Source organism: Oncorhynchus tshawytscha, linkage group LG04, assembly GCF_018296145.1.
Source record: "Oncorhynchus tshawytscha isolate Ot180627B linkage group LG04, Otsh_v2.0, whole genome shotgun sequence".
NCBI classification, from domain to species: domain Eukaryota; kingdom Metazoa; phylum Chordata; class Actinopteri; order Salmoniformes; family Salmonidae; genus Oncorhynchus; species Oncorhynchus tshawytscha.
Genome location: NC_056432.1, coordinates 45,261,959 through 45,284,446, shown reverse-complemented (window position 1 = coordinate 45,284,446; position 22,488 = coordinate 45,261,959). Strand labels below are relative to the sequence as shown.

Here is a 22,488-nt window from a genome sequence, read left to right as displayed (position 1 = left end):
TGCACCTGACTCCGCCCTCTGTACGCACGCCAACATTGACAACAATATTGTAACCAAATGGTGACCTTCTCAACATTGGGAACTTTTCAAGGCTCTTTAGTATCAAAGTACTTAATCAGATATCATTTAAAATTCAGTGCTGGTACAAATTGAAAGTCACGCCCCCAATAGGCAACGCCTCCGACTCTTCTGATAGGCTACATTGCACCCACGGTTATGCAATGCGTATGAGCATTAGGCGTTGAAAGCAATTTAGAAGCATGCAAACATGAAAAGTCAGAGGGTTCGATTATTGCATTATACACAAGAATATGTGTGTGCACCCTGCATTCTTGACTTTGATATCTAAGTCTATTATAGATACCCTTTAGCCATCATGAGTGGAATTATGCCAGCAGTCAAGAGCCATTAGTTTAGCTGCATCATCACTTTAAAGGCCATCGTCCCTCTAACTCTAACGGAATATTTTAAATTCAATGAGGTGGGATCAGGATCACACTCGACTGCATATCATTCAGAGTCCACAGCTAAAGTTTTTATGCTGCTTACTTTTTACTTGGCAGTTAACAAAATATATGTTATAAAGTCTTGAAAGAAGCATTGACAAAAGCAAGACTGGGTGCTCACTACTGTGACTGATCAATATATTCATGAGTGCATTGAAAACCCCGTCCATATGTACGGCTGAAGCACATACCATGCCTTATATATATTTCACGTTATTCTAGGTTTGTTGTGTATCATTTCACAGAGGTTTACTCGGAAAAGAACAACAGAGAAAGGCGGAAAATAAAAAACTCCCATCTCAAACTCAGCTTAAATAATTCAACATCTACCGAGAGGGAGTGAGAAAGGGAGAGAGAGAGAGAGCATGAGAGAGAAAGAGAGAGAGAAATCCAGAGAGAAGAATTTGAAACTCATTTAGATGGGACACCAGAAAATACTGCCTTCTGATCAAAGCCACATCATTCATTCTGAGCCTATCCTCTTAGGCAGATCTAGGGGTTTTACCGCAATTTGATGTCCTTAAACAGTTTCTATCCCAAATGGCTGCCTTTTCCCTTTATAGTGCACTACTTTTATACGGCTCTGGTAAAAGAAGTGCACTATAAAGGGTGTCATTTGTGATGCAAGCCACTGTCTTCAGTTCAGAGTCAAAGCGAGTTGCTGAGACAAAGCAATTCCATATCTTTCACCACAAGGACACTGCAGAGCTCAACATTTTAATTGAAACCCCTAAAATAACTGTTTAATTACGGGATTATCTGCAAAGGCTTTCATGTTTTCCAAATGAACTGAGAGAAAAGTGTGATAACCAATTTTTTTCCCCATTGACACAAAATGAAATAGATAGGCTATTAAGACGTTTGGAAATTGAGTCCATCCCTCGTCCTATTCTAACTCAGTTGTGATTATGATTAAGCCATGGAAATTAAATGAGATGCATTAATTAAACTTTTTTCTATAATTGACAAACTATCCCCAAATCACCATCAGATCCATATAGATCCATTTAATAGGAGGTCAACCAATTACAGAGGTTCCATGCTCTTATAAATCCAATCCAAACCGTTTTTGAGTGTCATAGGTGTCTAATAAACCAGCCTAAATGTGATTTGGCCAGACACAATAAGAACTGATCATACCTCCTCCACTCACGACTGCTCTTCTTAGAGTATCCCAACGTATCCAGGCAGGCCCTGGAAGATAGCTAACCTGTCAGCTTCATTCTTCCTAAGCATCCTCAGCACGATCTGTCATCTACTGGAACGTCACTGAGAATAACAGTCACACTGCGCCTGTAGAGCCTCAGCCAGGCCCATCACTACTGTATGTAACATGCAGCTTTGGAGAACACATGCCCTTTACAAACACCCTCAGCGGTGTCCCTTTTTCCGTTTCTGTCTGACAACATTCTCAAAGGCTTACTTATTTTTGTGTTCCCATTTATTTGACTTCTGATTGAACATTATTTTGCTGAAATTATATATTTTTTCAGTCTGTCATGCATATATATGAACTACATACACTAGTGTTGCTCCAAAATGACCAATTGCCAATGTACAAACACTACTTTAAAAAATATAAACAATATAATTATAGAGATAAACTCAAAATACCAATGTGAGAAATACTGTACTTTATTAATGTTCCAGTGGAACCACCAAAATCATACAATTATTTAATACAAAATCAACGTTTCATAATTATTGGCACTCCTCATTTAGTACTTAGTGCAACCATCTCTGGCAAGGATAACAGCATGTAGTCTTTTCCTGTATTGTTTGACAAGGTTAATTAAAAAAATAAATAATAATTTCACCTTTATTTAACCAGGTAGGCTAGTTGAGAACAAGTTCTCATTTACAACTGCGACCTGGCCAAGATAAAGCATAGCAGTGTGAACAGACAACACAGAGTTACACATGGAGTAAACAATTAACAAGTCATTAACACAGTAGAAAAAAAAGTCCATATACATTGTGTGCAAAAGGCATGAGGAGGTAGGCGAATAATTACAATTTTGCAGATTAACACTGGAGTGATAAATGATCAGATGGTCATGTACAGGTAGAGATATTGGTGTGCAAAAGAGCAGAAAAGTAAATAAATATAAACAGTATGGGGATGAGGTAGGTAAAATTGGGTGGGCTATTTACCGATAGACTATGTACAGCTGCAGCGATCGGTTAGCTGCTCAGATAGCAGATGTTTGAAGTTGGTGAGGGAGATAAAAGTCTCCAACTTCAGTGATTTTTGCAATTCGTTCCAGTCACAGGCAGCAGAGAACTGGAACGAAAGGCGGCCAAATGAGGTGGGATTTTTTTGACCATTCCCCTATGCAGATCCTTTCAAGATCCTTCACAATCTTGGGTTTGCACTTATCAACTGCCCTCTTCAACTCAGCCCACAGGTTTTCCATTGGATTGAGGTCCAGGGACTGAGAAGGCCATGGCAGAACATTGATTTATTGTTCCAGAACCATTTCTGTGTGGATCTTGAGGTATGTTTTGGGTCTTTGTCTTGTTGGAAAGTCCACATTACGGCCAAGTCCCAGCCTTCTGGCAGAGGCAACCAGATTGTCAGCCAAAATTGCCTGGTACTTGGTGGAATTCATTATGCCATCAATCTTAACCACTGCCCCTGGACATCTGGAATTAAAACAGCCCCAAAACATCACTGACCCACCACCATATTTCACCGTAAGTATGAGGTGCCTCTCCTTGTATGCATCTCTGTTTCGACGCCAAACATGCCGATGCTGTATCTGACCAAAACATTTAAATTTGGTCTCATCTGACCAGAGCACCTTCTTCCAATCATAATTTAAATGACGTTTGGCAAACTCCAAGTGTTTGCATCTGTGTCTTTGGGTCATTAAGGGCTTTCTTCTGACAACCCTTCCAAAGAGCCTGTGGTTGTGGAGGTGGAGTCTCATGGTGCTTTTTTAAACCTGGTGACCCCAAGACGCCACCAAGGCCTGCAATTCTTTCACAGTGATTCTGGGAGTTTTGTTGCTTCTCTCACAATCCTCCTCCCTATCCTGGGGGCAAAATGCATTTGCGTCCTCTACCCGTGAGGTTTTCAGCTGTTCCATATCTTTTGAATTTTTAAATAATTGCCCTGACAGTGCTCAGTGGTATATTCAATCGTTTGTGGATCTTCTTGTAGCCATTACCAGATTTATGAAGGTCTACGGCCATCTGTCTCTTTTGAACTGCCAGTTCTTTTGTTTTCTTCATGGTGTTAGATGACAAAAGGATATTACATGCGTGTTACCTCATTTTTATACCCTAGTGAAAAAGGAAGTGATATAATGGCTCAAAATAGTTTCTTAACACTTAGATAAACTTAAATAAGTGGAATTTAATTCCTGGTTTAATTTTGGTAGATGTTATTTACAATAATATTTAAGGGTGCCATTAATTGTGAAACCTTGATTTGGAAGACATTGATTTTTAATTAAATCAACAAATGATTTTGTTGGGTTCCATTGAAATATTAATAAAGTACAGTATTTTTCGCATGTTAGTATTTTGAGTTTGTCTCTATAATTATATTGTTTATATTTGTTTAAGTATTGTTTGTGCATTGCCAGTAATTTTGGGGCCCACTGTATATATATACAAAAGTATGCGGCCATCCCTTCAAATCTGTGGATTATGCTATTTCAGCCACACCTGTTGTATAAAATCGAACACACAGCCATGCAATCTCCATAGACAAACACTGGCAGTAGAATGGCCTTACTGAAGAGCTCAGTGACGTTCAATGTGGCACCGTCATAGGAGGCCTGCCACTTTCCAACAAGTCAGTTTGTCAAATTTATGCCCTGCTAGAGCTGCCCCGTCAACTGTAAGTGCTGTTATTGTGAAGTAGAAATGTCTAGAAGTAACAACGGCTCAGCCGCGAAGTGGTAGCTCACACAAGCTCACAGAACCATGCTGCCGAGTGCAGTGTTTTTTCTCTCTCCTCGGTTGCAACACTCACTACCGAGTTCCAAACTGCCTCTGGAAGCAATATCAGCACAATAACTGTTAATCGGGAGATTCATGAATTGGGTTTCCATGGCTGAGCAGCCACACAACAAGCCTAAGATCACCATGTGCTATGCCAAGCGTCGGCTGGAGTGGTGTAATCGCATTCTATGGAGTGATGAATCATGCTTCACCATCTGGTAGTCCGACAGACGAATCTGGGTTTGGAGGATGCCAGGAGAACATTACCTGCCCTTAATGCATAGTGCCAACTGTAAAGTTTCGTGGAGGAAGAATAATGGCCTGAGGCTGTTTTTCATGGTTTGGGCAAGGCCCTTTAATTCCAGTAAAGGGACATCTTAATGCTACAGCATACAATGACATTCTAGACAGTTCTGTGATTCCAACTTTGTGGAAACAGTTTGGGGAAGGCCCTTTCCTGTTTCAGCTAGCAAACAAAATTACTCCAGCTACATTACCTCTTTTGCCAATTGGCCTAGACCAGTTGTCAACACGGAGCCCCAACAATCCATCACGACTGGTCTGCCGACATAATTCCGTCCGATGTGCCCTTAACCGGCCAATGTCGGACGTCGGTGAAGATGCTTCTGCTAGCCCCGGCCTGCTAACTTTATGAACGCTGTGTCTCCCGCTTGCTAGCGTAGTAATGACTCCCTAACAACTTCCCTGTTTCATCTATTGCTGTTGACTGGACCCTATGATCACCTGGCTACACAGCTGATGCCTGCTGGACTGTTCATTAATCACAGTACACCATGTTTGTTTATTTTGTTTATCCGTCGGCCCCAGCCTCAAACTCAGGCCCCGTGTGTAGTTAACTGACCCTCTTTACCTGTTGTTGTTGTCTTAGCTGATTAGCTGTTGTTGTCTTATCCGTTGTTGTCTTAGCTAGCTCTCCCAATCAACACCTGTGATTGCTTTATGTCTCCCTCTAATGTCAATATGCTTGTATACTGTTGTTTAGGGTAGTGGAGCCCCTAGCCCCACTCAACATGTCTCAGATACCTCTTTTGTCCCACCTCCCACACATGCGGTGACTTCACCTAGCATAACTAGTGCCTCCAGAGATGCAACCTCTCTTATCGTCAATCAATGCCTAGGTTTACCTCCACTGCACCCTACCATGCCCCTGTCTGTACATTATGCCCTGAATCTATTCTACTATCTTTTATTCTCTGCCCCCAACACACTAGACAACCAGTTCTGGCCATGCCAGAAGGTCTGTTTAACCTCTCTTTCGTCTCGTCCGAGATTCCTAAAGTTTGGAAAGCTGCCGCGGTCATCCCCCTCTTCAAAGGGAGTGACACTCTAGACCCAAACTGTTACAAACCTATATCCATCCTGCCCTGCCTTTCTAAAGTCTTTGAAAGTTAACAAACAGATCACCGACCATTTCGAATCCCACCGTACCTTCTCTGCTGTGCAATCCGGTTTCCGAGCTGGTCACGGGTGCACCTCAGCCACGCTCAAGGTACTAAACGATATCGTAACCGCCATCGATAAAAGACAGTACTGTGCAGCCATCTTCATCGACCTGGCCAAGGCTTTCGACTCTGTCAATCACCGTATTCTTATCGGCAGACTCAACAGCCTTGTTTTCTCAAATGACTGCCTCGCCTGGTTTGCCAACTACTTCTCAGATAGAGTACAGTGTGTCAAATTGGAGGGCCTGTTGTCCGGACCTCTGGCAGTCTCTATCGGGTACCACAGGGTTCAATTCTCAGGCTGAATCTTTTCTCTGTATATATCAATGATGTTGCTCTTTCTGCGGGTGATTCCTTGATCCACCTCTACACAGATGACACCATTCTGTATACATCTGGCCCTTCTTTGGACACTGTACTAACTAACCTCCAAACAAGCTTTCAATGCCATACAACAATCCTTTTGTGGCCTCCAACTGCTCTTAAACGCTAGTAAAACTAAATGCATGCTCTTCAACCGATTGCTGCCCGCAACCGTCCACCCGACTAGCATCACTACTCTGGACGGTTCTGACTTAGAATATGTGAACAACTACAAATACCTAGGTGTCTGGCTAGACTGTAAACTCTCCTTCCAGATTCATATTAATTATCTCCAATCCAAAATTAAATCTAGAATCGGCCTCCTATTTCGCAGCAAAGCCTCCTTCACTCACGCTGCCGAACATACCCTCGTAAAACTGACTATCCTACCGATCCTCGACTTCAGCGATGTCATTTACAAAATAGACTCCAACACTCTACTCAGCAAACTGGATGCAGTCTCTCACAGTGCCATCCGTTTTGTCACCAAAGCCCCACATACCACCCACCACTGTGACCTGTATGCTCTCGTCGGCTGGCCCTCGCTACGTATTCGTCACGTATTCGTCACCAGGTCATCTATAAGTCTTTTCTAGGTAAAGCTCCACCTTATCTCAATTCACTGGTCACCATAACAACACCCACCCGTAGCATGCACTTCAGCAGGTATATCTCACTGGTCATCCCCAAAGCCAACAACTACTTTGGCCGCCTTTTCTTCCAGCTATCTGCTGCCAATGACTGGAACGAATTTCAAAAATCGCTGTAGTTGGAGACTTAAATCTCCCTCACTAACTTTAAGCATCAGCTATCTGAGCAGCTTACTGCTGCAGCTGTACACAGCCCATCTGTAAATAGCCAATCAAACTACCTAACTCATTCCCATATAGTTTTTATTTACTTTTTTTTGCTCTTTTGCACACCAGTATTTCTTCTTGCACATCATCAGCACATCTATCACTCCAGTGTTAATTTGCTAAATTGTAATTACTTCGCTACTATGGCCTATTAATTGCCTTACCTCCTTACTCCATTTTTAAACACTGTATATAGATTTTTTTATTGTGTTATTGACTGTACTTTTGTTCATCCCATGTGTAACTCTGTGTTGTTGTTTTTTGTCGCACTGCTTTTCTTTATCTTGGCCAGGTCGCAGTTGTAAATGAGAACTTGTTCTCAACTGGTCTACCTGGTTAAATAAAGGCGAAATCATTTTATTTTTAAACCAAGCAAGGTCCGCACAGAAATGGGTTGTCGAGATCAGTGTGAAAGAACTGAATTGACCTGGGGGACCAACTCCATATTAATGCCCATGATTTTGGAATGAGAAGTTAGACGAGCAGGTGTCCATATACTTTTGTTCATGTAGTGTATGTTAAGCCATGAAACCCAACAAAGAAAACTGTGGTCCCAGACACTGAGATAGGGTCTGGTTATTTGAATAATTGTATAAAATAATGATCTAAACAAACTATGCAGTCATATGTGTAATGTGAACTCCCGTTGCCCTCTCTCATTGATTTCTCTAGGGCACGGGGAGGAAAATAACCTTCCCCTGTTGAAGAAAATAAAAAGAAAGAAAGCAGTCCTAGCCCATAGCAGTTACATAATTATTCTAATCCTCACACTACCTTATTAAGCATATTAGCTAAGCTTTTTTTCAATGAACCATACATGCTTGTTTGGAATGTGCCATTCTGCCTTGCTGTCACATGTCCATTAGTTTGGGTAGTGTGTGTGTTTAAGGGGGGTGGTTAGGAATACTGAACAGTAACGATTTCAGTTGAAGGGAAAATGACCACTGCTACATCCTGACAATGTTAATGATGTTGCTGCATATGTGTGAGGAACGTGTCTCGAGCATCATTTTAAATGTTGAGACCAGAATAAGGGGATGGGTGTGTGGCGAAGAAAGGCTAAAGACACCATCACTCTCCACTATTGCGCATGGACTCCTGCCAGTTCGTGTGCACTACTTGTTTCATTGTGTTAATTGTTTGTCAATGTTTATCAATGCCCTGTGAAATGTATATTAATTTGTAAAGTTATTGTTAATCCCAACCTATTCCCCCATTAATTTAGAATGTTTGGTTACGGAAAAAAACATTACAATCAGATAGTTACAATAAAGTGCTCCATGGAACTTGACCAAAACAATGGATATGACATGGAAATGTGTGGGGCAGACCCGGCACCACGATAAAGTGAAATGATTTAATGTTAGTGACGAGGGTTTGACTTTGATAAGTTTGCATTGTTATAATGGCTCTTCAATCGCTTCTGGGGTCCGTTCAACAGCCACAAAGAAAATATTGTCCGGACCAAGCAAGAAATCTGCAAGTAGGGACTGGCTTTAGTTTGCAAGCTGACAGACAGAGACAATATGGATCCAGATCCTCAGATCTGTTCTATTGAGAGACAACAGAGTGTTTGGTTTGTCTCTCTGTCTCCAGTGTTTAAACCTGTTGTAAATACTGTGTGTGCCTTAAATGGCACCCTATTCCATACATAGTGCCCTGGTCAATAGTGGTGCACTACACTCACCCCATAGGATAACCCTTTTTGGTTCCAGGTATAACCATTTGGATTCCATGTAGATCCCTCTGTGGAAAGGGTTTTACTTGGATCCAAAAGGGTTCTACCAGGAACCAGCACGGTATCATCAAAAGGTTCCTCATATGGGGACAATCGAAGAAGCCTTTAGGGTGTACACAGGGAATACAGTTCAATTTGGGACGGATACATTTTTTTCTACCCTCCTCGTCCTTCAGACCTGAATTGGCCACTGGGGAGATGCGCTGTCAAGCTATTATGCAGGATTTTTCTGGATTTTCCAATATGTCGACTCAGAGTGTATGTATTTTTAATGAGTCTTGGGTCTCTGTGCAATCTATTTGGCTAGGAGTCATTCCACTGCACAGTCATTATGAGTGATGGTGCTGCTGTACCTTGTGGAACGTTCCAGTTGGAACTGGCAATAACTATGTGTGCATCCCAAATGGCAACCTATTCCCTTTATAGGGCACTACTTTTGACCGGGGCCCCATGGGTGTAGTCTGAATGGTAATAATGTGTCCTGGTCAAAAGTAGTGCACTATAAAGGGAAATAGGTGACATTTGGGACACAAACCATCATCTCTCATCATCTGTCTTTCCTCAAAGCACTGCTGATCTTATTACAATTAATACTTTCTCAGCATCCACGTTTATTGGAGATCTGTCCAACACGACAGTTTCATTGCATTACACATGGGAGACTGACGCAAATGTGTTTCTTAACGATGAGTTGACAGCCATTAAAAAACACATTCCCAGATCTTAATTATGACAAAGTGGTGGAAAGTGGGTTGGTTTATTGACACGTTTCATCTGTTGTGGTTCAAGACGTTTCCCTAATCTCGGTTAACCTGGAACTAAAATCTTGTGTAATTTGGTCAGATGCTCGATTAGGTTCTGGTGGGGAGCATCTTAGAAATTGAGATTGGCTGAGAGTCTCCAACTCTCAGCCAAAGCATATTTTCAACTGTGTTTCTCATCCGTCAAAGCAATGTTTTAGCACCGCCTTCGCCTGATCCTGATACGTCTAAATAACCAGTGAGAAAAACCCAAGACTTGGAAGTAATGCTGCTCATTATCTCACGCATTCCATAGCATGCCGACAGATCTACTGTACCAGTTATGTTTAGGTAGTCTGTCCACGAGAGATTAAATCTCAGCCAATCCCTTTCCACTTTCCATTAGTTTACCATGCTGTTACTGTGGGAGCAGTGCTCGGGAGGAAGTGATGTGTGTAAGGGCCCTGTGCAGTGTTTCAATGGAATGGTTTATCAGAGGATAGTGAGTATTGTGCTTTCTCCCAATGCAGTGCTGCTATCTATCTCTCTCTCTCTCTCTCTCTCTCTCTCTCTCTCTCTCTCTCTCTCTCTCTCTCTCTCTCTCTCTCTCTCTCTCTCTCTCTCTCTCTCTCTCTCTCTCTCTCTCTCTCTCTCTCTCTCTTTCCTCTCCTCCTCCTCTCCTCTCGCTCTCATTAACTCCCCCATGGCACGGGTCACACCCAATGATTTATATATATATATACACTACATGACTGACAGGTAGCGCTGTTTTGAAGCCACCGGGCCTCCATCTTAGCGCTCCCCCACTATTGTAAAAAACATTTTGGAAGCTATGGAAATGCATTTATTAATGTCTACTTTTGTTTTTGCCACCTGTATTATATTACAGACACCTTAATGCGTACTTTTACATTATATTATGTTAGCTAAATATAAAATTACAAATAAAAAAACATTTTCCTTAAAATAATATTTTTTTGTAACTGTCCCCACAAGACAACAAAATTCTTAAATACATGCGATTTTGTCCTTGAAACATTTAATTTCAATACTATAGAATTCCATTCATTCCTATGGAGGACTGCTTCTTCTGAGGAGTGCCAATGTGGCCAACCTGTCACATCCTGACACTTAGTTCCTTTTTTATGTCTCTATTTTAGTTTGGTCAGGGCGTGAATTGGGGTGGGAATTCTATGTTTTGTTCTGTGTGTTATATTTCTAGGAGTTTGGCCTGGTATGGTTCCCAATCAGAGGCAGCTGTCAATCGTTGCCTCTGATTGAGAACCATACTTAGGCAGCCTGTTTTCCCACTATGGGTTGTGGGTAGTTGTTTTCCATTTCAGTGTTTGCACCATACGGGACTGTTTCGGTTTTCATTTATTCTCTTGTTCTTTTGTATTTAGTGTTCAGTTAATTAAAGGAAATATGAACACGTACCACCCTGTGCTTTGGTCTACTCCTTTTTCCTCAGACGAACATTGTTACACAACCTGTGGCTTCAAAGCCTATCATTGGTCAATACATACCATCAGCAATCAAATAAAATTGCATTTGTCACATGCGCCGAATACAACAAGTGTAGACTTTACGGTAATATGCTTACTCACAAGCTCTTTCCTAACAATGCAGAGTTAAAAAGTACAAAAATTAGCGCACCATTTTTTAAAAATAGTAATACAATAAAATAACAATTACGAGGCTATACACAAGGGGCACTAGTACCGGTACCAAGTCAATATGCTGGGGGTATGAGGTAGTTGTGGTGATTGAGGTCATATGTACATATAGGCAGCTGTAAAAGTGACCAGGCAATCAAGATTGATAATGGTGTCAATATGTGTGTGTGGATTTGTTTTGTGTGTGTGTGTGTGTGAGCGTATGCAACTGTGTGTGTGTGATTATGTATTTGTGTGTTGGAGTGTCAGTGTAGTATGTGTTAGTGTGTGGGTAGAGTCCAGTGAGTGTGCATAGAGCCAGTGCAACAGAGACAGTGCAAAAGAAAGGGGATGAATACACAGTTAAATGGCTACCCACATTATTAACTGTTCAGCAGTCTCATGGCTTGGGGTTAGAAGCTGTTCAGGAGATTTTTGGTCCCAGACTTGGTGCTCCGGTACCACTTGTGTGGTAGCAGAGAGAACAGTCTATGAATTGGTTGTCTGGAGTCTTTGACAATTTTTTAGGGGCTTCCTCTCTGTCACGCTCCACTGTGCCCAACTGCACTGTAATGTACCGCACTGTTCTGTGCTGTCCAAACTTGTGAGACGATGTCCATGACCGGCCCAGTTTTCAAACCTGGTATAGAGGCCCTAGATGGCAGGGAGTTCAGCTCCAGGGATGTACTGGGCAGTATGCACTACCCAAGCAGTTGCCATACCAAGCGGTGATGTAGCCAGTCAAGATACTCTCAAGTTGAAGAATGTTTTTGAGAATCTGAGGGCCAATGCCAAATATTTTCATCCTTCTGAGGGGGAAGAGGCATTGTTGTGCCCTCTTCATGACTGTGTGGGTGTGTTTGGACCATGATAGGTCCTTAGTGATGTGGAAACCGGGGAACTTGATGCTCTCGACCCACTCCACTACAGCCCCGTCGATGTGAATGGAGGTGTACTCGGCCCTCCATTTCCTGTAGTCCACGATCAGCTCCTTAGTCTTGCTGACATTGAGGGAGAGGTTGTTGTACTGGCACGACATTGCCAGGTCTCTGACCTCCTCCTTGTAGGCTCTCATTGGTGTCAGTGATCAGTTCTACCACCGTTTTGTTGTCAGCAAACTTAATGATGGTGTTGGAGTCGTGCACGGCCACGTAGTCATGGGTGAACAGGGAGTACTGGAGGGGACTAAGCACGGACCCATGAGAGACCTCTGTGTTGAGGGTTAATGTTGCTGATGTGTTGTTGCCCACCCTCATCACCTGGGGGATCCAGTTGCAGAGGGAGGTAATTAATCTTAACCTTAGGTTAATGATGAGCTTGGAGGGCAACATGGTGTTGAACGCTGAGCTGTAGTCAATGAACAGCATTCTCAAGTAGGTGTTCCTTTTGTCCAGGTGGGAAATGGCAGTGTGGATTTATGTGGGTCCAGGGAGTGGGTCCATGACCAGCCTTTTAAAGCATTCCATGGCTGCAGATGTGAGTGCTACGGGGAGTAGTCATTTAGACAGGTTACCTTGGCGTTCTTGGGCACAGGGACTATGGTGGTCTGCTTGAAACATGTAGGTATTACAGACTGGATCTGGGAGAGGTTGAAAATGTCAGTGAAGACACTTGCCAGCTTGCCTGTTTAAAGGTCTTACTCACATTGGCTACGGAGAGCGTGATCAAACAGTCGTCCGGAACAGCTGGTGCTCTCATGCATTGTTCAGTGTTGCTTGCCTCGAAGAGAGCATAGAAGGCATTTAGCTTGTCTGATAGGTTCGCATCACTGTGCAGCTCGCGGCTGAGTTTCCCTTTGTAATCTGTTATAGTTTGCAAGCCGTGCCACATCCGACGAGCATCAGAGCTATCGGATAAATCCCAGGTGAATACCAGGGCTTGCGTATACACATCATTGGTCACACCATGCAAGTGACCTTTAGTGACACCCACTGAGTCTTCTGACCACTATAGAACAGGCCATAAAATGCTCCGATCATGATCAATTTTAGTAGTTCAAGGAAAAGTAAAAGAAGAAACATTTTGACCCTTAGATCTTCAGGATTGTCACATATTTTTGCTGTACTCAAGTTGAGCCCTTTGCAATATGTCCTATATCAAATTGAGGTGTGAATATAAGCTTTCCTTGGTTAGGGCGCATTGTGAGACCAAATGTGGGCTATTTACTCTCTTTGTATCATAATTGTGCTGTGCTAGAGCTCTAACCAAGATTTCAAATATTGTCTTTAACGCTTAATATCATCTTGGCAAATTGTCTTTGGTATATAGCAGAGCAATTCACCGCTGGTTGTATGTTCGGCGGCAGATAAGAACATGTGCAGAGACCTAGTCTTCTTTGGATTATGAAGATCTAATAGGAAACAATGACCAGATTTCCCTCTCCCCTTAAACCACTGCAAGATTAGTCATAATGAATATCTCAAAGGAAGAAGTCATACCTTCAATTTAATGCAATATCAGTAAAGGACAAATGATATTCATCCCTTCTCATACCCTCTTAATTTCTTCATTATTAAGTTTATTCCACTATACACATTTTACTGTGGGGTCATAACCTGTTTTAAACTGAGAAAAATGAATTGATGTGCACATCGGAAACTGGAACATTTATTTATACATAATAGTATAATGACTTTGAGTGGAGTTAACATTTCCGCAAATTGCCAGACTCAAAATAGGTTTAACTCACGATGACACGAAGAATGCTTTCACTCACATTTCTGACAGTAAGGTATGACTCTTCACCGGTCTCTGTCTCTCTCTCTTGTCCTCTATCTCTCTCTCGCTCTTGTCTCCATCTCTGTCCACGTCTCTCTCTCTCTCTCTCCCTCCCTCCCCTACCTCCCTCCCTCGTCCCTTCCTCATCCATCCCTGCCTCACTCTCTCTCTTTGACACTCATTATACTTCTCCCTGCGGCCTACTCCACTACATAAAGTATTGAGCGCCAATGCCAATTTATTAAAAGTCCAGCTAGATTTGCCCCTCCGTCCCTCTCTTACTCTCTCTCTCCTTTTACTCTCTTTACTTCTCTTTTGGTCTGTCTCACTCCCTCTCTTTCTGTCTCTCTATGTATCTCTCTTTATTTCAATTTTTTTTCTCTTTCCCTTTCTGCCTATACTTATATGGCTTTTTAGTCACATTATTCCCTCCCTCTCTGTCTGTGAATGTCGTTGTGCGAGCAAGCACAATGGCCCACAGTTGATCGCTCTCTTTTATATACAAAGTGCCTCACTCATTCACTCTCCCTCTCTCTCTCTCTCTCTGGAGAAGGAAATTGGTAGAGTCCTTGGGTATACAATCACCTTTGAGTAAGCAGCATCAAACTTCTTCACTTTGTCATAGAGGATTAATACGTAGGTGGTTCAATGTCAAACAAAAATAGTCAGAGTTTTATACATTTCCAACCCCATCGAGAACATATGGTTCTGAGAAGGCTAGAGAATGTCTCAGCGGGTTAGAGACTGTAGTCTATATCAACGTGTCAGTTAAGGACATACGGTATGTCTTCCTTTCCCTTATTTTGCGCCAGCAGCATACCACCTTGCATCCCACTGCTGGCTTGCTTCTGTAGGAGGCTCTCTTTCCTCTGGTCTAAATTGCCCAATTCCCCAGGGCAATGATTGGGGACATTGCCCTGTGTATGGTGCTGTCTTTCGGATGGGACATTAAACAGGTGTCCTGACTCTCTGTGGTCACTAAAGATGGCACTTATTGTAAGAGTAACCCCAGTGTCCTGTCTAATTTCCAATCTTACCATCATGGCAACCTAATCATCCCCAGCTTCCAGTTGGCTCATTCATCCCCCTCCTCTCCCCTGTAACTATTCCCCAGGTTGTTGTTGTAAATGAGAATGTGTTCTCAATCAACTTACCTGGTAAAATAAGGGTTTATACACTTTAGTTTCTATAAACTACGTTTATATAGAAGCTGGTATACTGACAGACTGGAACAAATATTTCATGGTACCTATGCTAGTAGAGCACAGCCTTTAAATGTCACGAGACTCTTTAAATATCAATATGTTTGATTTTTACACAAAAGTGCACTGTGAGCTGACAAATGGCGACCTCACCAGCCCATAATTATTATTATGATTTTTTTTTTTTTTTTTTACATATCTCCAAATTAAATATAGTTGTCAAAGCTTTGTCAGAATTATTGCAGAGGGCCCATTTAAAACACTCAGCCCCATCGGCTACGTCAGTCACTCTTCACAAAGACTTCACACTCGTTTTCCTCGTGTTTTCCTTTCACAAGGAGCTTGATATGTATGAATGAAACATTTCACTCAAGAGCCCACAGCATCACTTGAAAGCAGAATTGAAATATTGGGAAATCAAGGCCAAATTAGACCATGGTTAAAAAGTGGGTGGACTACAGTAGCTAAGTGGAACCATAATATATCTATTAAAAAAATAATAATAAATATACTCAAACAAAACCAATCATAGACTCAAGAGACAACTCCACAATATACATTTATTGAACATAGTCTAAAAATGTTGTGACATTGTGGTCTACTGAAAGGGTTAAATGTGTCTCTCTCCTCTCCTCTCATCCTGTGAAATACTGCTGTTAGATTATGGAGGAATTACTGCGGAGAACCCCCCTGGGGACGAGCGTATCAGCTGCTCTACAGCTCTGTAGCATAGCAGCTCAACCCTGAGCATTTCTGTACTTTGAGAGAGTCCACAGAGGAGAAAATACAGGGCCTGGGTATCAGCCACTCTACAGCTCTGTACTGTACCATAGCAGCACAGCCAGGAGCATTCCAGCCCAACACCATGGAAATCCAACCTGTCCCAGCAATACTGCACAGAGTGGTTTAGCACCACAGTGGCCTCAGAGTCATAACATAAGGAGAATGTCAACGAGTCAATGTATGTACATGTATAGATTCAGCAGCATCTATATGCACAGACACGAGCAAGCTGTGTTCCACAGTTACCATTAAATGCTTCAATGTAGCATGATATTCAATGATAATCTGAACAACCTCCAAATTCACAGCCATGTTAAATAATGTGTTAGGGAAGAGACCCCAGCTTGATTTGATTCAATGTTAAAGGCCATGTAAAAAATCAATAATGGAATCGAATCCCGTCTGTTGAAAGAACTGTACATGATACAGACTTTGTCCCAAATGACACCCCTATTCTCTACATAGTGCACTACTTTCGACCAAGGCCCATATGGGTGTCATTTGGGACGCATATACAGAGCCAGGGCTTGACTCCGGCAGCACCACCTCGTACATCATTGAATCATCTTTGTCATGTTGTTCAGACTAGAGCAGCTTCTCCCCAGAAAGTACTACTGCCTCTGGTCTAGCTACATCTGAGACAGGGCGTATTCCCTGTTCATTTACAGCTACACTGAGACTGCATCCATGCGTGTTAGAAAGTGTATCCCCTCTCTATGTTTTTCGATGCAAGAGGGAGTAGTTCCACTGGTCTAGAGCTGAGAGAAGTGTTCCTATCCCACCTCTGTATCAATGTCCATTCACGTGTATATGCCTCTGTGTCAGAGTGTTTCCCCTATGCCTTCGGATGCAACAGCAGTTCATTCCTAGTTCATTTACTGTACAGGCTACGCTGTAGCTGTTTCTTTGTGAGTCAGCAAGTGTATCCCCAATGCCTTTGGATGCAATCTCTCCCAATCCCTTAGCTCTCATTTCCTTTCCTCGTTAGGGCAGCATCTGCTGAGGGCTGAGGTAAGAGTCTTGCCCCCCCGCTACTCTTCCCACAGCTCCCCTAGCTTGCCATCTGCCTCAGTGCTGGACAAGTGTCCGTTAACTCCTGCAAACACACACAAACGAGCCCACACAGGCATGCAGGTCAGACACACAAAACCACCACAACCCCCAACTCTAAACCACAGCGGCCTGCGTTTTTTATGAAGAGAGCTCCTGAACAAAACAGCTTGCAGGGCTATAATAGCTAAGGGCGTGACCCTCCAGCTGCAGAGCTAGTAACCTCATCCCTCCCTCTGCCAACCCGTGTGAAAAAGAGGGGAAGACTGGGAGGAGCAAGGGGAGACAATGGAAGAGGGGAAAAGAGAGAGGAGAGAGGAAAGAAGAGAGGGGGAGAAGAGATGGAATGACCAGCTCTAATTACTGCTCTGTGACTCTCAAGCGCCAGTAACGCTGGAAGAAGGAAAAGACAGAGAGAAGAATGAAAAAATAAAAGGAAAATAAAAGGGGGGAAGGAGGAGGAAGGGAAGACGCTGATTAAACTTAAACATCTCTCTCTATCTGCCTCCCCTCTTCCCCCTGTCTCCATCTGTTCTACACTCACTGTCACTGCCCTGGAGTTGACTAGGATTGTTCATCACCCCTCGGTTATACACCGTGAATAATGATGTTTCTCTGCGAGGGACAGGGAGAGAGAGGAAGGGGAAGAGGGCGGTAAGAGCGAGATTAATGATTCAACTTATAATTATTCAGTAACTGGTTACACAGCCTTTTCTAGTTTACTAAACTGATCAGTCAATGTATTACCTGAACTTAACATTTTTAGTTGGCTGCAACTGGAGAAAACTTAGGTTAGGGACACCCAAAGTGCTTCTTTTTTAAATTTGTATTTTTTACATATTTGACATATAGGATGACATTGCGCATGTTCATTTATACAGTAATTACTATTCAACACCTGGGATTTGAACTCACAACCTCTTGATTCAAAGCATTCCTATCTTCCAGCTACACCATGTTGTGAGTTCAAATCCCAGGGGAGGACATGTTGAATAATAATTTGTGTATAAATAGGCCTGGGCCTGGGGGTATGTGTTCTGTCGGGTTAAGCATTCCCCAGTTACCGTCAGAACATCATCAGCATACATACAGCACACAGGTAGGATGCTTCTCCACCCATCTACAATCTCCTTGTGTTGTCTTTGTGCATTGTTCTATCTCATTACATTACACTACACATTCTGCCAGAGCACATTAGACCATTTCACTTCGCTCTGCCTGTGCTATAGACCTGGGGAGAATCTAGTAAGGAAAAATAGGGAGGAAGATGGAGAGGGAGAGTGAGAGAGGGAGGGAGAGAGCGAGAAAGAGAGAGAAAACAATTACGAGTGTCAGCCTAGGCTCTAGCTGGCTGGCTGGTTGGAGCTGAATTAACAACATTAGTTAGCTAGTTGTAAATCTGTCTGTCATCTCCCCTCTCCGTGCGAAGCTTGCGTCAATGTCAATGTCATTCAGAGCCAGCCCCTCCAGAGGAGATGAGAGAAGAGGAGAGGCAGAAACTCTGCTGGAGGACGTGCTTTATGGAAGGGCTCAAACAGAAGAGACAACCTCTTTAGTCTCCTCTAATGCTGGGCATTATAATGACACTGCTCAGTTCAACTCAGAGAATTGTGTCCTTTCTGAATATATTGTGTCTTATAAGCCCATGTTAGATGAGTGATGGTATATTTGGGGGATTTAAATATATATATATATATATATATATATATATATATATATATATCCAGAAATAGTGAGAGAACTGTCTTTCTCATTTTGATTGGGACAGACAGTGAATTGGCTGGCTATGATGACGTTACATTGTCAGTTGCATTGTATGTTTCATATTCAAACACACAAAATAACCCACAGGTTGACAAACCAAATACTCAGAGCAATACAGTATCACTCATTTTGTGAATGAGGAATAGCCTCTTAAAAGGATGTTACATCCATCAATGACCTATTTCATGGTTCAATGTGCCTGTTCCCCACACATGTTGCATATGAGGTGCAATGAACCATCATAATCCCCATTAAAATAAGATTCAGCTATGATGGTGGGTGTCAAAACAATACAATAATTATTGTAATATATGCCATTTAGCAGACACTTTTATCCAAAGCGATTTACAGAAGTGCAAGCATGTATTTTCATACAGGTGGCCCCAGCAGGAATTGAATCCACAATCCTGACATTTCAAGCGCTATGCTCAACCAACTGAGCCACACTCGAAGATCAACAAAGGTTATCAGAGGAAATGGTTGTCTTAGGTGATTGGGACTTCAGAACTGTTGATTGTGACAGTGACTGTTCTCTCGTGTGTTAGGGCCATACACAAAAGCCACTGCTACAGATATTTATACCCATTTCTCACTATTTTGCCTTTTCAGCAACCTGGAACATAACCAGGCCAGCTCAATACAACTTGGTTTGGCTGGACTCGGTTCGGCTCAGTAGTGTGAAAAGCCCTTAGTGTTTGACGAACCCTTTCGTCGGGTGGGGCGGTAGGGTGAGGGATAAAGTTGTTAGCGCTGGGGGATCGTGTCTGATTGTTGAGGACGGGAGCGGGGAAAACAGGAAGAGCGGGACAAGAGGAGGAGAGTGAGACAATAGATCAAATGTGATACACTGATGTCACATATCTCTCCCTGTCTGTTTCCACCCTGCCTGCCTGTCTGCTCTGAGGGCTGATCGTAGAGGATAACCTTTGCAATGATGAAAATGGGCATGAATAGATAACACACACACACACTGACAAGGGGCATGAATACATAACACACGGCGGTGGCACTTCACAGAGAGGCAGCAACATACGGCCACCATGCCACTGGAGGGGACGTGGCTGACATTAGAGGCTCGGAGAGAGAAGAGAAGACATGCACGTAACCTTTAAAAGCCTGCCTGGGACAATTATACTGTAGCCACTGTCATGTTTACATGGCATGTCTGCTGTGAGGGATTCCCTTTATGTGATATAATCCTTTATTTACATATGATATGTTAAATGCATGAAATGAAAATGCCCTTGAAATCCCCCAAAATAGTTAGATTATTATTCATGTGTTTCTTGATGTTGGACAGTGCTGTGTGCACATAGCTACAAGAAATCCAACCACCTGCTTCATTTAAAATCGAATCACCTGCTTGCTAGCTATCATCATATATATGCACTATTCTAAGATAAGCCAAGGCACAAATATAACTTGAATTCAGAGAGTTATAGATGTGTTCAATACAAAACAAAGGATAAAATAACGAGTTACAGTAGGAGAGGTAGCGAGATACAGTAACTGACCTGATAACCTTCCTACTGGCGGTGATGCTTGCCACGATGATGCTCTCTGGTCTCGGTGTGGCCACAGCTTTAAACGTCCCCTTCCAGAACTTCTCAAAGAGCTGCTTCTCCCCCTGGTGCTCCAGGCTGGCCATGCTGTCTGCTGTCCCCAGGGAGAGGGGGCTGCAGGGAGCCAGGGAGAGAGCCATGAAGGGCTGGGAATGGGGGTCCAGGGCTTCCCTGGAGATGGAGTCTCGACGAGTGAGACTTCACATAGACTGTAAGACACGACCAGCAAAAATACACACTGTGTTGCTGAGCGGACCTAGTGCTCTGGAGCTGTCCAAGTACTGAATCCACACAGGGAAGAGCAACAGGATAACACACATCAAACAGCCAACCCTTTCTCTCTCTGGTAGAGTAGGCCAGTGTGTCAGTGCGGCTCCTCTCCTCTGGTCTCCTCTCTTCTGATTTCTTCTACGGGGGGAGCATGTGAACCAAGCAGGACAAGACAAAGGCTGTTTCTGCTGCTGCCACAACGTCAGGCTGCTTTTTGTTCTCTCAGAGGGGGGTTAGCATTTCTCCTCCTCTGTTCCTCAGTCACAGCTGCTGCTTCCGCTCTGCTCTGTGTTCTGTAGCACTCTTCAGTTAGAGCAGGCATGGAGTCATATGCGATACAGCAGAAGCATTCTCTCCGGTCAGAGCCAAGGAGCCAGTGACGGACGGAATGTGTGACAGAGTGTTTCTCAACACACCAGCACGTGGATGAGTTCTGAGAGCTGAGGCGAGTGTTTCGCTGACTGTGTATGTCTGAGTTCGTGGGCGCGCAGGGTCATGAGTGAGTGTGAGTGTGTATGTATGCGTGTGTTCTAAACGAGCGGTGTGTGTTCAAAGCGACTGAGGAGCCTAGCTGATGGCTGCTTGTTTTGTCTCTCTCAGACTGTGACGTTGTGTTGGGAGGCTGGGATAGGTCAAGGAGAGTAGGACACCTTGTGTATCCTCCTCTCTCTGTCTGTCTGTCTGTCTGTCTGTCTGTCTGTCTGTCTGTCTGTCTGTCTGTCTGTCTGTCTGTCTGTCTGTCTGTCTGTCTGTCTGTCTGTCTGTCTGTCTGTCTATCTCTCCCCTCCTATTATCTTACCAATTCTTCTTTGCCTCATTGTTCCGTCCCCTTACTTTCATTATCTTACTCAGTGTCTCTCTTTCAGTCTCTCCCTGCCTCTCTCCCTCCCTCCGTCTCTGCTTCTCTCCCTCTGTGTCTTGGACAAAAGGCCAAGCTGGTTCCGGCCATCAGCATAACAAAAGGCTGGGTCTGCGGGGGGCAGCTGGTGCATGTGCCTGACACAATGCCCCAAGGGATCAGAGTTTTCCCCTGCAAGCCTACACGGCCATACATAACATAACCCTACACATCACATTACAGAAAAACAGTGTTTCCCCAGCTATCCTAGACAGCCCAACTCTTCCAGCTACACAACGCAATACACCACACCACACCACAACACCCCCCACTGCCCTCCCTCTCTCGTCTCTGCTCTTTCTGCCCCTCACATTATCTGTCACACTGCTGAAGACTGAATTTAGGAAGAGATATTTGCAATCTGATAAATCATGTATTGTTGTATAGGCATAAGGATTAAATATAGATTGTACTTTGACAGTGATGATACATTTGAATGTTTATGATAAAGGAATGCACTGAAAGCAATATATTTCAGGTAGTAAAACTCACATTTATTGCTTGACAATCACCAGAGGCTTTTCTAAGTTCTAGGCACACAATGGAAGAAAACTTTAAACAATCATGTGTTATTTGGCTTAACCCATGTATTCATATTTTACTAGACACCCAACACGTTATGACTCTAAAATACTTTTACTAGGTCAAAGAATCTCCTCTTCACAGCCAGGCATGGACTGGCTTAATAAATTAAAATCAAAATCCAGACATTTGTATTTGTCACATGCACCGAATACAACAGGTTTAGGCCTTACCGAAATGCTTAAACAACAATGCAGTTTAAAATAAAATAATATTTACCAAATAAACTAAAGTAAAAAAGAAGAAAAGAAAAGAACAATGAGGCTATATACAGGGGGTATCGGAACCGAGTCAATGTACCTCGACAGGTTAGTTGAGGTAATTAAGATAATATGTACATGTAGGTAGAGGTAAAGTGACTATGCACAGACAATAAACAGCGA

General features: G+C 43.0%; 1 protein-coding gene across 1 annotated transcript in view; it reads right to left on the bottom strand.

Annotated features, from left to right (window-relative positions):
- Positions 1 to 21,163, bottom strand: part of srrm4 (serine/arginine repetitive matrix 4) — an 86,784-nt gene extending 65,621 nt beyond the window's left edge. The window contains exon 1 of the mRNA XM_024418237.1: positions 20,308 to 21,163. Coding sequence (XP_024274005.1) covers positions 20,308 to 20,495 — 188 coding nt within the window. The 5' untranslated portion in view covers positions 20,496 to 21,163. The remainder of the gene's footprint in view (positions 1 to 20,307) is intronic.
- Between the last annotated feature and the right edge of the window lie 1,325 nt (positions 21,164 to 22,488).